Source organism: Etheostoma spectabile, chromosome 5, assembly GCF_008692095.1.
Source record: "Etheostoma spectabile isolate EspeVRDwgs_2016 chromosome 5, UIUC_Espe_1.0, whole genome shotgun sequence".
Lineage (NCBI taxonomy): Eukaryota > Metazoa > Chordata > Actinopteri > Perciformes > Percidae > Etheostoma > Etheostoma spectabile.
Genome location: NC_045737.1, coordinates 28159909 through 28174664, shown reverse-complemented (window position 1 = coordinate 28174664; position 14756 = coordinate 28159909). Strand labels below are relative to the sequence as shown.

The 14756-nt window shown below is 42.0% G+C and overlaps 1 protein-coding gene and 1 long non-coding RNA gene across 8 annotated transcripts in view; one reads left to right on the top strand and one right to left on the bottom strand.

Moving 5' to 3' along the window:
* The window catches only part of tet3 (tet methylcytosine dioxygenase 3), a 58405-nt gene that overhangs the window by 21202 nt on the left and 22447 nt on the right, over nucleotides 1–14756 (top strand). For all 7 annotated transcript variants that reach the window (XR_004332153.1, XM_032516796.1, XM_032516794.1 and 4 more), the window contains 3 exons: nucleotides 3120–6024; nucleotides 11036–11126; nucleotides 14284–14377. Coding sequence is in view for 6 of the 7 variants with exons in the window: in XM_032516796.1 (XP_032372687.1) it covers nucleotides 3120–6024; nucleotides 11036–11126; nucleotides 14284–14377 (3090 nt within the window). In the remaining variant the exon portion in view is untranslated. The remainder of the gene's footprint in view (nucleotides 1–3119; nucleotides 6025–11035; nucleotides 11127–14283; nucleotides 14378–14756) is intronic.
* LOC116690054 (uncharacterized) lies at nucleotides 7416–10447 on the bottom strand. The gene is made up of 3 exons (XR_004332156.1): nucleotides 10438–10447; nucleotides 8982–8986; nucleotides 7416–7688 (listed from the first exon to the last, which is right to left on the bottom strand). It is a non-coding gene; the product is annotated as an uncharacterized LOC116690054 (long non-coding RNA).

Sequence of the window (14756 nt, the reverse complement as noted above, 5' to 3'; positions counted from 1 at the left end):
ATCAGAAACTAGTTCACATTTATGTTGGGGTATGTGTAAGGAATTATGTATATCTCATTCTGTCTTTGTTCAGTTTTTGTTATGTCTTCTGTCAGGGCAGGATTGTACGTTGCAAACAGGATTTTGATGCATGGAAGTGTCGGTTACAGAGGCTACTGTACAATGTGAAGCCAGCAGTCTGTTAAAAGTACACACATAGGTTGAAGACCTTGACGCAAAAAAGGTTGTTAATACAGTATTGTTGGCTTCTATCTATGGGGCAAAAACCCAACACAATTATTTACATAGTAAGTCTGCCTTTGTTTTCTTCTCACGTGCTATTAGATATGTTGGAATACACTGTTCAGCCACAACATGAACTCTGTCAATAATTTCTGAGCCGGCCCTTGGATTATCTTTGTTTGCAGTTCTTCTCTAGACTCATTTGGTTATTATCTATGAGGGGCTAACCTGGGCCGAATACTGTTTGCAAGGACTGTTTTAGGATTTCAAGTGAATTTGAGCACCAAAATTGGCTTCATCATATAATTCAAAATAAATAATTCAGATTAGCATCTAGAATTATTATTAGATTAGACTAGAATCAGATTAAACTGTGGCAATTACTTTTTAATTGTCTGTTTTCTTCCACCACTGTAGCGAAAACGTACGACCTGGTGCTTTAAGTGGGAACTGAATGCGTTAAAATGTAATTTGACCCAAGTCCAGGTGATGGGTTTGCAGTTTTCAGTGTAACTAGTGGTAACGGTCCCCATTCTGACTCTGAGAGGAAGTGAGATATGTGGCTGCCCTGATCAGCTCCTGATAAGGGTTACCAACTGTCTGAGAAGCTCTTTAAACTTACTACTTGTAACTCTTAGCCAACATGTTTATTAAATACTTCTACATTTCACAGTTTCTCACGCTGTATACTGGGATGCAGTGACTGCAAGGAATAGCAATAGCAGTTCTAAAGAAGATAGCATGTGTGCCATCTAAAATACACATACAGTTACCTTGTTGCTTTTCCAGCCAAAGGTAGATTCTAGATTCAAAGGTAGGTTATAGGACAGGTGGTAATATCAAGAGCAGTCAGTTGTTGCTTATGTTATGCTAAATAAATCGCTTATAGAAAAAACAGATTTGTAAGTGTTCGTCAGGCCAAAACACTTGTATTGAAAGAAGCCTTTTTACAGAACGGTAAAGTAGTGGTTCCCAAAGTGGGTCTTGAGGGGTTTCCAGGTGGTACCCAGCAAAAGGGGAATATTTATTTTCACCATAATTCAATCCATAATCATGGATTGTTTGTCAGTTTATGGGTCTTGACGTGAAACCACTTCAGTAAATTACATCAGCCGAACTCCAAAGAAATCTTGTTTGCTTATCAAAAATACATATATTTGTTTGACAAATTGTATTTCTCAAGATTACACATTTTCCTTTTTTTTACTCTTTAGATCCCACCTGTGCAAGGTGGTTTGAACCAAATGATCACCTGATAGACATACATAGACTGACACACTGCCATTAATGGTCTTGTTAGTAGTTTATCTGTACTTCTGCCTAGCTTGCATGGTTTCTGGAATCAGTTCTACAAAATGGTGAAAACTTTGAGTCCCCATTATTTCCAGGAGCATTCCTATCGATGTCTTTGGAGTTTTCTTTCTCAGATATTCCCAAAAATGTTCAGGTCTTTTGACTAGTGAGGAAAGACGTGTCAAGTCAAGTCACTGAACATTTTCTTCACTTTCCTCACTGCATCGAAGTTTCATGTGGCGAGAGTGTGAACCTTTAACATATAAATAAATGTTTGTTACATTCATGCCCTTGCCAAATAAGTTCACACAAGGCTGATTAAGCCTACCACCACCAGGGATGGAGCTCTGTATTTCTCAGTAAAGCATTGTGGTGTTTGGTGTCTGTGGTGACATTCCGATCTAGAGTATCGGATGGATGCCAATACATCTTATTTGTACTCAGAACAAGCAGTTTATATCCACAACAACGTCGTGAGCAGTACAGAAAGTGCTGTCAACCAACCTTGCACACTCACTTGTAGTTCTCTATATTCTTATTCTGGTTCTCTGATTGGTTAGACGGTATGTCAGTCTACCTCTATTACCCAATACCTTGACAGGCAGGAATGGGGGAAAGACCACAGCAATGCAGCCTTATTAAAGTATACTTTATTAATAGCGCAAGGGGAAATTCAATTCTATTTTTATGAATCTCACTGCTTTTAATAATCACGTTGGCAGTGTTTGTGTAATTTCTCTCACTATCAGCCCTACTCTAACACTAGATAGCCCATTCTGTCTGCATACACTGCTACATTGCTACAGTTGTCTTTCAAAGTTAAAATAGTAGCAATTGAAACAATTCTCCAGAAAGACCAAAATAACCTAATTGTATCAGATCAGCAGATAACATTTCTTGATTTTTTTAACTACTAATCATGTTCTTGAAATAAAATATTAACTGTACAGTTGTACATTATACTCTCTTGATTGTTCTTTACTTTGTAGTTTTTAATAAATTATGAAAATAAACAGTTTTTGGAATTGTATTTGTTATTACCTCACAGTAGTTTTTTGTGTTGTATTTAGTTCTCTTCAGTCCACAGTTTGAAGGTTATGCCTCACCTCTACCACCCACAGGAAGGTGATATGTTTAAACTATAACTGCCTGCTTTGCATTGCCCAGCTGATCTGGAGCACAGTGTCCATTTATACACAACAGCGAAACTATGTCACACATGACCTGTGACTTTGCTGACAAAACACTCCACTGAAGCAATAGTTAATGCAGTTTTCCATAGCTCTACTGACCTGACCCTGCACCACTGAATGCTCTGTACGGGGGAAAGGTTGGAGGGAAACCCTTGATAAGAGCTGGGGAGAAGGGAATGGAGACTGATATTACTTTGATGATTGTTAATTATCATTCTGTTGAGTTATTCTAGGATACAGATAGAAAATATCAATTTATTTTATTCAATTAAGCGATTATTCAACACACATAAGGTGATTATTCAAAGTCATGCCTAATCTACAGTGTATAATGTTTTACATATTGCTCCTGGATTTATTGTTTTCTTATAATTTTACTGACCTCTCTCCATGTCCATCTATGTCTTTCAGACTGTCCCCAAAGTCACTTTAGTGGATGGCCCCAGAAGTGGAGACCAGATGGAAATTGGGTCACATGACCGCCTCCAGGAAGGCGCGCTGAGCCTGGAACTGACCAATGGGGTGAATCGCTACCCTAATGATGATACAACATCTATGGAAAAAGAGCAGCAGAGGGCAGGAAGTGTGCCGCCAAGGCAGTGCTGGGTGTCAGGACATGGCAAGGTCAGTGACACCCAACAACAGCAACCATGTTGGAACAACAGCAGCGGTACCCCAGGTGAACCCGTCCACCACGCAGATATGGAGGATGCCCACAATCTGGTGGCTTTTTCTGCTATTGCTGGCTCCTTGCCTCGTTCTTCCTCCTCTTCCTGCCCCGTGCAGCCTAACACAGCCCAGCTGTATGAGAAGTTCACCAAGGAGATGGGTGCTGAGGGGGCTCAAGCCAAACTCTCTGCAGAAGCTCCTGAGGGAAGCTGCCAATCTCCAGAAGACCTGAACACTCTACAGACAGCACTGAGCCAAGCCAAACATGGACACAAGCCCCCTAACTGCAACTGTGATGGGCCTGACTGTCCGGACTATCTTGAGTGGCTGGAGAAGAAGATTAAGTTGGCAAACAATGAGGATCAAGGTGCCTGCAAGATGACTGATGTTCCCCCACACGTACAGCCTCGCATTCAGCAACCCCATTTGCAACATCACCCTCAGCCCTACCCCCAGGTGAATGGTTGCCACCATCTGTCTGCTTCATACCCCCAGCAGCAACAGGAAACTCAGGGCCCTCGCCTAGACCAAGTGCCCTGCTCCAAACCCCCAATTCCCTGCTCTCCCCAGGTGCTCTTCATAGCCAAGGAAAAGAACGTCAGTCTTCAGACAGCCATTGCCATAGAAGCCCTTACACAGTTATCTGGTACTGGTCCACTAGCTGCCGGTTCTCCAGGTCAATCTCCCTACAACAGTAACCTCTATCACCACCAACATACCCAGAATTTCCCATCTCAACCCCCCAATGGCACTAGCTTGATCCCTTCCTCTCCCGGCAACCACTCATCTTCCTCACGCTCTCAATCCGTCCCTCCGGGGCTGCACACCATTCAGCAGGCCCAAGTGTCCTGTGAGCACCATAGGCCCCAATCCCAAGGCCACCCACCCCATGTTTCCCCTCTCCAATCCTCTACCTCTCCCTTCCCAGGTCAGGGAAAACATCCAGGCTTCAGCCCTAATCCCCAGCAGTGGCAGCAGGGCTCAGGCAGAGGCTCAGAACAGAGGAACCCGTGGATGTGTATAAAGTCTGAGCCCCAGTCTCACTACGCTGCTGCACCTCACAGTAGCTCAGATCCCATGTCAGAGCTCAAACAGCTGCTTGGTGACACCAGTGGTAAGTTCAACAATGCCCATTTCAAGCTTCCGGTCACACAGCAGATTAGCTTGAACCAGAACGGAGGTATCCAGGGCCAGAACAACCCTGCATTGGTCAGAATAAAGCAAGAACCAGAGGCTGGTGAGCACCTCCATCACACTGCCTCCATGGGACATTACGGCATGGCTAATGGTCAGCACTACCCGGGCACTCCCCTGTCTCCTGGCCAAGCAGCTATTAGCCACTCCACTCAGGCAGCTCTGCAACAGCACCTTCACTACAAGAGGAACCTTTTCTCTAACCACTCCCCTGGCTTTGGAGCACCAGGCCCTCATGCACCTCTAAAAAAATGGTGGCCACAGATGGAGGCAGAAGGTTTTTCACATCTGGCCATCAAACAGGAACCCAAGGAACCCAAAAAGAGAAAAAGCAGCCAAGGGTCTCCTGTCATAAAAGCTATAAGTGGGATGATTGGAGTCCCTCCCCTGCCCAAACCCAAACAGATAATCATTAAGAAGACCAAGCAGAAAGCGTCCATGCCAACCTTCCTGCCTCAAAATCAGATAACCGTACAAAAAACACCAGTCCTCATGATGGAGAGAGCCCTGGCTCAGACCAGTCTGCAACCAGGTTCTCTCCCCTCTCTGCCCCTCCACAGTGACTCCACTCAGGCTGCTGCTGCAGGCCTCCCTGCCCCAGTCCAATCTCAGGTATCCATTTCCAACTACTCAATTATTCCCTCTTCCACTGTTTCTGCTTTGTCAGAAAACACTCCAGCCCCCATGGGCCCTCTGCCCCCACCAGTGGCCCCTCTAGCCAATGCTAAGTCAGAGGGAGTTGGCAGCCGTGCCTCCAGCAACACCAGCACCACCACACCTATGACCTCCACATCTTCATCCAGCACCTCACAATTACCGAGTGTCATCAACATAGACCCGAAGTACGAAGAACTTATCCGTCAGTTTGAGGCTGAATTTGGGGACTCAGCCCCAGATGTACCTTCCAGTCAGCCCATGGAGGAGACTGCTACAGCCCCTCAGCTGAGGAATCAGTCTCAAACCGGTCCTCAGGACCTCAGTCCCACATCATCTTCCACCTCCCAGTCAGCTCCCTTAATTGTCTCCACTCAAGTCAGCTCCATACCTCATTCAGATGATCAGGAGATGGTAGTCAGCAAGGATAATTTAGGGCCCCAAAGTGAAGCATCCTTGAACCAGGCATCCACAGAAATCCCTATGGGGGATGTCGCTCTGCATCATCAGGCCATTCTGGACAAGCAGCAGCAGCCCAGTGTGTTAGAGGATATGTTCAGCGTGCCGTGCTCTCCGCTGCCCAAACGCATGAAGATTGAAGCCTCGGGTGATATAGCAGTACTTTCCACTACATGCTATTCTGAAGAGGACACACCCACTAAGGACAGTCTGCCTTCTTCTCCATCTCTCAGAGGCTTCCTAGAGTCTCCTCTGCGCTACTTGGACACCCCTACCAAGACCATACTGAGTACTCCTTCCAAGGATCTGCAGTCAGAGTTCCCCACCTGCACCTGTGTGGGTAAGTCAGTGTGTCGATGTCTGTCTATGGTTGTGTGTATCCAGGGTGTGAGGTTGCTGCCCATCAACATACTGTATTTACATACTGTATAGCACTTTACACAAGTAAAAATAATAGTATTAATAATCACACAAATATCACACCACTCCAAACATTTTACATTTATCTCTTAGTGGAGATGCATTAAAGTAAGTCTGTAAGTAAAGTCAATCTGACCAATGTTAGATAGGAAACGCTTTTCCTTGAAGTGCCTTAAAGCAGCAAGGGAGCATGTATATTCTGCAAGTAGGCCTCTTTTGGGAAACATGTTCTAAATCTAAAAATTATCAAGTTTTGTTTTACCAATTGAGCTAAATATTAATTAATCTATAGTTCTGTTAGTGCTTTACTCTACTTATTTAACTACCCAGGTTCACTACCATGCTTTTCAGTCCCCCTCTGCTTCAGCTTCTCTGTCTGGATGCTTGTTGAGTGTATCTAAGAATGTGTGTTGCCAGGGTGTGTGGCTGCAACCATCCAGACTGCGACGTTGTGGGGCACTAAAGGCAGCAGGCAGGAACAATAGCAGTGGTGGCAGAAGGAGCCTTCTGTGTGGGTTTGGGTCTGGTAGGCAAGCAGAACAGAGCCTTTGTTAGACAGAAAGAGCTTTAGTCCCGTAGTTTGGGTATTACCCTGCTCAGGTTATTTGGTTACAGCAGAGTAGGGTGTCCTACACTAGAAATATATGGAAATGTATGGATCATACTATAAACCACATACTTAAAATAAACAAGACAATAACAGGTAGACAAATTTAGCAGATGCGCCCTTTAATACATCCACATTATTATAGTGTAAACAATTGAGTCTTCATTAGTTAAAAAGACACAAACTGTCTGTCCATTAGATTATTAATTAATGACTCAGTACATATTAGTATGATAGCCATAGGGGTAATAACTGAATAATAAAAGAAGCTATAGAGAAATCACCCCCATTTTCTTTCAGTTACAGTTCTTTCAGGGCTATGAAGGGTTAAGGCCTGGTAAATAGACCATTGCTGTCCCTAAACATTGAAGAGGGTGAACAGCAGGGGGAGAGCAGCTGCAGTGAAACACTTGCTAGCTGTGTTGTTACTAAGCAGACAATAAGTCTTTATAGTAAAGCCTGGTTACACACTGCCCTGTCAACTCCCCGTAGCATAACACTACACTGGAATGAGACTGCCTCCAACCCACACAGATGCAGTATACAGCCATGATGTGCACAGTAAACACACAACCAATTTCCATGCAAGAATTTAGTGTGACTCCTCCACTTCCTGCCCTGAGCCACACCCTGGTGCCTCCCTGCACCAACAGGGGAATGTGACCTCATATTCCTCTGAACCAGAGACACACACACACAACACTTTATTTTTTATTTTTTATTTTGTTCAACCTTTATTGAACCAGGTAGGCCATTAAGAACAGGTTCTTATTTGCAAAGACAACCTGGCCAAGAAAAGCATAAGCATGCAGGACAACATAACGTTTCACATTCAGTACAATACAGGAATACAGAATACAAAAGGCTACATAAAGTGCAGATTAACTAGGCATTACAAAGCCGGTGCAAAGTGAGGTGTAAGTAAGACGAAGGATATGTGAAAGTGATATGGTAATAACACAATATACATGAATAGACTGACTGTGTGTCCACACTTTACATATTCAGCTGATTTTGTAAAGCATTTGCATTTAGAGCATTTAGCTAATGTTGTTCTCCAGAGTGTGTGCTACACTATGATTAATAAACGTTGTGTATTGGTGTATTAGTTGAAATACAAGTGAGCTTTTACAGAGCTTGGTAATGCAAAGTCCATTAGAGGCATTTAATGTAGGATACATTCAGCTGCACAGTATCACACAAATTAGCATTGAAGTCATAGGATGTGCTTTACAACCACAGGACAATGGTCAGATGCAGTCACACTCACATACACACACATACACACACACACTCACTCACTCAATCATACACAACATAAACACAGATGTACACAGTGCTCAAATAGACACACCCTTACTCCCTCATAACACTCACACAAACCGAGTCATTCATCAGTACCTTTAAAAAGCTTCTGCTTTCCAAAGTGTCTCCACACACGCACCACACCCTGCAGTGTGTTCATGGGTGTTTGTGCGAAATGGATGTTGCAATCAGTTGCACAGTCTCACGCTTCTCATAGATGATTTAACCGCAGCTACAAAGAGGCTTTGAGTTTGTCTAAAAATACATCACAATTATTTTGTTTAATTCTTTTTTTCTTTCGTTTTTACAAAACTCTACAACAACGAGATGTGTTTATATATTAAGCCGCTCATTTTTCTTTACGGAAGTTAAAGGACTTTTACTGTGAAATTTGAGTGAAACAATTACTTAGTTGATGAGGAAAAACTCCATTGCTTAATTCGTGAACAAGGATTTGAGGCAGAGATATTATTTTTGAATCAAGTGATTTTCCAAAACTTTTAAAAACCTGAGTAGTATCACTGCTACAAAGAAGCTTTTAAAGTTTGGTCTAACAATACTCTAATATGTATAAGACCATTTTTTTCTTTCGTTTTTACAAATTAACAAGAGATTTTATATATTAAAACCGTCATGATATGGCTGTTACCAAGTTGGCTTTTATTTGTGAAATCAGTGAACAAACCCTTAGTGATGAGGAAAAATATTGTGCAATCTGAGAACAAGTATTTACCAGAAATACTTTGGTAAATACAAGTCACCTTTACGAAATTACTTGGTAAAAGCCTTGATCAGAAATCACTGCTAAAATCAGGTAAAGCTTACTGAATAATTGTGGTGTCTACAGTAGTCTACTAAATTATATCACACAGCACAGTTTGAAAACATCTCTTGGTTTTCTTTCTTACAAATGTCATGGAGCCAGATTTATGGATAAATATCCTCTGAAAAACATGTTTGTGGACCTGTCCTTTCCCAAGTGTTTAGTTCAACAAGAAGCCGATGGACAGATAGTCTAGCTAGCTGTCTGGTTTAATAAATCTGAGGACATAATACCTGAGGAAAAGTACTAGTAGCTTCCTGAACCTTTTGTCAGAGTTAAAGTAACCTGTTCAGAATTATTATTAGTAAGTCTGTTAAAGTATCAGATAAAGTCCATTCTGAGATTGAAATATCTACTAAGCTATTGAACTGCAAGATCTGAGAGGGTAAATGCATTATTTGGACTGTCTCTATGTCTGGTTTACCCTGCAGGAGACGGTACCAGGTCCACACATACCAGATGGGAAAGAATACTAGCTAGCTTCTGGTTTATTCCCCCAGTATTCTAGTACCAACCATAGTCCTTGGACCAATAAGTGCTGCTGTGGATCCCCAAAAGATCTGGACCAGGAACCTGTCTTGGTTTGGACAGAAGTCACAAGTTGGTTTTACTGCGAGTCAACCAGACAGCCCAGATTGGACAGATAGTCTAGCTAGCTGTCTGGATTTACCCTGCAGAGATCTGAGGACCAGGTAACCATAGTCCTCAGATTGGACAGATAGTCTAGCTAGCTGTCTGGATTTACCCTGCAGAGATCTGAGGACCAGGTAACCATAGTCCTCAGATTGGACAGATAGTCTAGCTAGCTGTCTGGATTTACCCTGCAGAGATCTGAGGACCAGGTAACCATAGTCCTCAGATTGGACAGATAGTCTAGCTAGCTGTCTGGATTTACCCTGCAGAGATCTGAGGACCAGGTAACCATAGTCCTCAGATTGGACAGATAGTCTAGCTAGCTGTCTGGATTTACCCTGCAGAGATCTGAGGACCAGATAGCCATAGTCCTGTAATTTAGAATTACAACACAAATGAAGCGTTAGGTAACGTAAATCCGGCCAAAAATAAGGACATACAGCAGAATTTCTGGCTTGAACAGGGCAATCCCGTAAGTGGAAAGTCGAGTATACATACGAATCTTATAGTAAAGCACAATATTCAGGGTTTCCACACCTTCTTAAACATAAAATTCAAAGTCCAACAACAAAGAGAAAAACAGAAACAGAATTTTCATTTTTCTTTTTTTTGTCAATCCACTCCAACGTTTGAAAATAATTATTGGCAATACGGCCACAGGTGTGTAACTTCATCTTAATCACCCCCCCCCCCCCATTCACCACTGTCGTTTGCATGGTCATCGTTACAGTGGCAGCAGAGCCTGCAGCAGGTGCTTCACTGACGCTATCAGTTATTTTGCTTCCTTCTCTTCTTCTTTTGTTTTGGTCTATAATTTTGGTGCGTGGTGCTTGGCAACAAACGGCATTGTGTCACCAACTGGAAGGGAGCGTGTACCAAAACTGTCGGTGTACAAATGTGTGTGTGTAAATAGATGAAGGAGAGGCAAATTGTGAAGTGCTTTGTCCAGTAAGATAAAAAGGCACTATATAAATGAAGACCGTTAACCATTAACTTGCTATCTAGGAGTACTGATTTGCCAAACCTGCTCTTTGAAGTCTAACAAATTTCTTCTGATTATATTTTGTAGTAATGAGTAAGGAAGATGCTTAGGAGGAGTATTTTTTAGTATTTAGTACTTTTTTAGGTAATGCAGTGGAGTAAAAGTTAAAGTTTCTAGAAATATAAATAACAAAGTAAAGAACAGATACGGGACAATTCTACTTAAATACAGTAACAAAGTATTCGTACTGAAAGGGAGTCAGATTGCATTACTTTCTCTCTGAGTCTTTGACAAGGAAATTGAAAATGAATCATAACGTAGTATAAATGTAATACTAATGCTTATAATATCTCATTATAGAACAACCTGACTCATTTTCATATTTAGATATACTCAATTGTGGATAACAGGTGGTTATAATACACAATACAACTTGAGTAAGAGAATGATGCATTTTCATCACCAATTGTGATCCATTGTATATTGTGAATAACTGAATTGAACATTTGTGTGGAACTTGCCATAGTGTTTTTTCAGTTCCAGTTATGTGATGTTTCCTCACCTGCTGTCTCTTTTTCTAGAGCAAATTGTGGAGAAAGATGAAGGGCCCTACTACAACCACCTGGGATCAGGACCTACTGTAGCCTCTATACGAACCCTGATGGAGACAAGGTGAGTCTCTTTCTCCTCTCCTCTCCTCGGTTCTCCTCTCTTTCTCCCACATGCTCTTGCCCTCTCTGTCTCTCTTTCCTCCTCCTCTCTCTCTCCCCCTTCCCTCCTCCTCACATTTTGTCCTTAGGGAATCCGTGACCCAGTATTCAGTAGGAGAAACAGGACATATTAGCATCGTCAGCATATCGGAGGCAAAAGCACAAGGGTAGCAGTAGATGATTGCTTAGAATGAGAGGAATAAGGGAGGATATAAATCAAATCACAGAGAGAGAGACAGAGAAAAATTACTGTAAGAGAGAGAAAGACAGATGGAAGGGGGGAAAGAGGAGGGATAGTGGGTTTGTTGGAAAGTATGATTGGAAATAATGCTTTTTTTGTGCTCTAATATCAAGTTCAGTTATTGTTACAGTAACAATCCTCCTTATTAATTAAGGTGAAATTACAGTAAACTAAAAATCTCACAGTCAAATAAAAGGTAAAAATCGTCTATGTTTTTTTAAATCCAATCCAATCCAATCCACTTTATTTGTATAGCACATTTTACAAACACAAAGTTACCAAAGTGCTGCACAGAAAACTCAAACATACAAAACAATTAATGTAAAATATGGTAAAAACTAAATAAGAGCATCTGGTTTAAAAAGTTAAAAAAAAAAATAGATAAAAATACTAAATACTAAAATACAATAAAACAGTAAGAGCCATCAGAGGACCACACAACTCACATGGAGTTAAAAGCCAAAGAATAAAAATGTGTCTTAAGACGAGACTTAAAACACTCAACTGTTGGGGCTGTTCGGACATGGGGGGGCAGAGCGTTCCAGAGTCTAGGTCCAGCCACAGAAAAGGCCCTGTCCCCCCGAGTTTTAAGTCTCGTCTTTGGGACCACAAGCTGGAGCTGGCTCTCTGACCTCAGTGATCGCGCCGGCCTATAAATCTGGATGAGGTCTGAGATATATGTTGGGGCCAGTCCATTCACAGCTTTAAAACAAACATAAAATCTTAAAATCAATCCTAAAACGTACAGGAAGCCAGTGCAATGAGGCGAGAATTGGGACTTATATGAGCGCGCTTTTTGGTTCCAGTTAAAAGACGCGCTGCAGAATTTTGGACTAACTGTAAGCGTGAAAGTGCTTTGTGACTTATACCGATATAAAGTGCATTACAGTAGTCTAAACGAGAAGAAATAAAAGCATGTATAGCTTGTTCAAAACTGTTAAAAGACAAAAACGGTTTAACTTTGGCTAAAAGACGAAGATGATAAAAACTAGATTTCACAACTGCATTTATTTGTTTGTCAAGTTTAAAATCACTGTCTATTTTTACCCCAAGGTTAGTTACAACAGGATGCACAAAATCACTGAGGGGGCCCAAGTTTATGAGGCAACAGATGCCATTTAGCGTTAACCATCTGGACTCTGATGTAACCCATGTCCCATACACAGTACTATTTAGACAGCCTTGATAATAAACAACTTAATAATAAAAAGACAGATTGAGTTTGGTCTTTTGATCTTCATAGGATTAATATTTATTCAATTTAGCAAGGACCTGCTCCTTAGCTGGTAATTTTAATAATCAAAGTGCAGCCTCTTTAAATCATCGTAATCAATCAACTGATTTTAAGGAATGAAGAGTTGCTACAGTTTCATAGCTTGGTTAACACGTTCTGACAATGGCCTATGGTGTCTGTTATTTGTAACCTGTAAAAAAAACTCTTTAACCGGACGACACATTGTGTTATGCTTTAAGGTACCAGTTCAGAACATTGTACTGGGGCACACATTTGGCTGTTATTCACAGAGAGGCCGGATTTCAATAGGACCTATGAGCCATTAGTCCCTGGAGAGCACAGGGTGATGGAGGGGGGTTGTTTGACCAGGGACCTTTTTTTGTTTTAGAGATGACATAAGACGTTAAGGCCCCAATGTCCCTATAGCTGACCTTTGACCCACCCCTGACTCCAGCAGGCCACCCCTGTGGTGACAGAGCCCACCCCCCTCCCACTCTTGGAGCCACCTTGGGCTGGTTCCTATTCAGGAGGAGCCCCTTATATTCACTGCCACACCAAATCTGCATAGGCCTGAAGTTTTCATCACAATGGCAGGTATCAGGCAGGCAGGCGACCTGATCTGAGCTGACAAGTTCTGATGACCCATCCCTACGCAACGCAACCTTTGACCCCCCCCCATTCACACACACACACACACACACATAGACACAGACCTGCGGAAATACAACAATGAACGATTAGGACTACTATTAGGAAATCTCTCAACACCGAAGCACACAAAACAAATAGAAACAGATTTTTTTGGACTCAAAATAAGTCATTTATACACTTATGTGGTCACAAACACCTGAACAGAAAATCTCCAAGAGAAGACCCTCTGACTGGCGTTGTGTGGAGGCTAGTGGGTTCTGGTTTTCTCTGCCATGCTTGTGTGAATCTCAGCAGAGCCTTGTGAACGCTCCTCACCAGCTAGTACTGCTGAGGTTGGCCCGTCTATGTCAGGTTGGTAATATAGGGATACTACTCCCACAGTCTACACAATAACAGATTTAGAGCTACATATGCAAAAGCAATAAGTGGCATAAAACCTAAAAATGAGGTGTTTAATGTTTAACTCATTGATTAACTTCTGAAAAACTGCATCATGTCTCCTATTACAGCTATTACTATTATTGAGTGGCACTAGTTGACCTTTATCAGTAACCTTTTGGCCAGCTGAGCAAATCTAATCTGAGCTGTCAGATTGTTCAGCTCAGTCCCACACCTCACAGTGTTTTTTCACGTTTAGCAGTAGACAGATTCGTTACACAGAAATGTAGCCTGTATTTTAATGTTTTTTGGTATTGTAAATAAAGGCACAAAGCACATCCATATTGCTGGTCAACTGGCTGTCAGGTGTACTTTCAACACAAGGAATGATGCAAAGCATTTGATTGAGCAAATTCTTGGAGGTTGGCTTGGTGGCCCTTGGGGCCCTCCACAGGAAAGACTACAGTGTGTTTTTAGGTTTAGTCCACTTGAGTGTCACCTTGGTGTGTCAGGGCCCTAGAGATAGGCATCAGGGCTATCTGATCTGAAGAGAAGCCATTCTGTGTTCAAGTGGATGAACTTTAAAAGAACTAAATTGTTTCTCCTCCTGTGTAGGTATGGAGAGAAGGGGGATGCCATCCGGGTTGAGAAGGTGGTGTACACAGGCAGAGAGGGAAAAAGCTCACAAGGATGTCCTATTGCTAAGTGGGTAAGTAGCAATGCATCACGTCTGCCATGTGTTGGAAGTTTAGAAAGAGCCTTTAAATACACAACTTTTACCATAGGTGACTGCTGTGGATAAGAAGCAATAGTCTTTTGAGACTTGGTATTGTCACAGTCTCTTCTTTTTTTTCTTTGATTAAGTTTACATTTTAAAATAACAGCCCATGACTCTTAAAAAATAACATTTTGACAGGCTTTCAATAACTCAGTCAAAGCCGGATTGTGTTTAAGTGATAGACAGAAAAAAAACACGTTTTTAGACTTGCGTCCTACCTGTCAACGAAAGCCAATCAACAACAGATGTATGCCTGTGTGTGTATGAGAGGTCCTGGAGAGACACCTAGCCAAGTTTGTCACCCACAGTG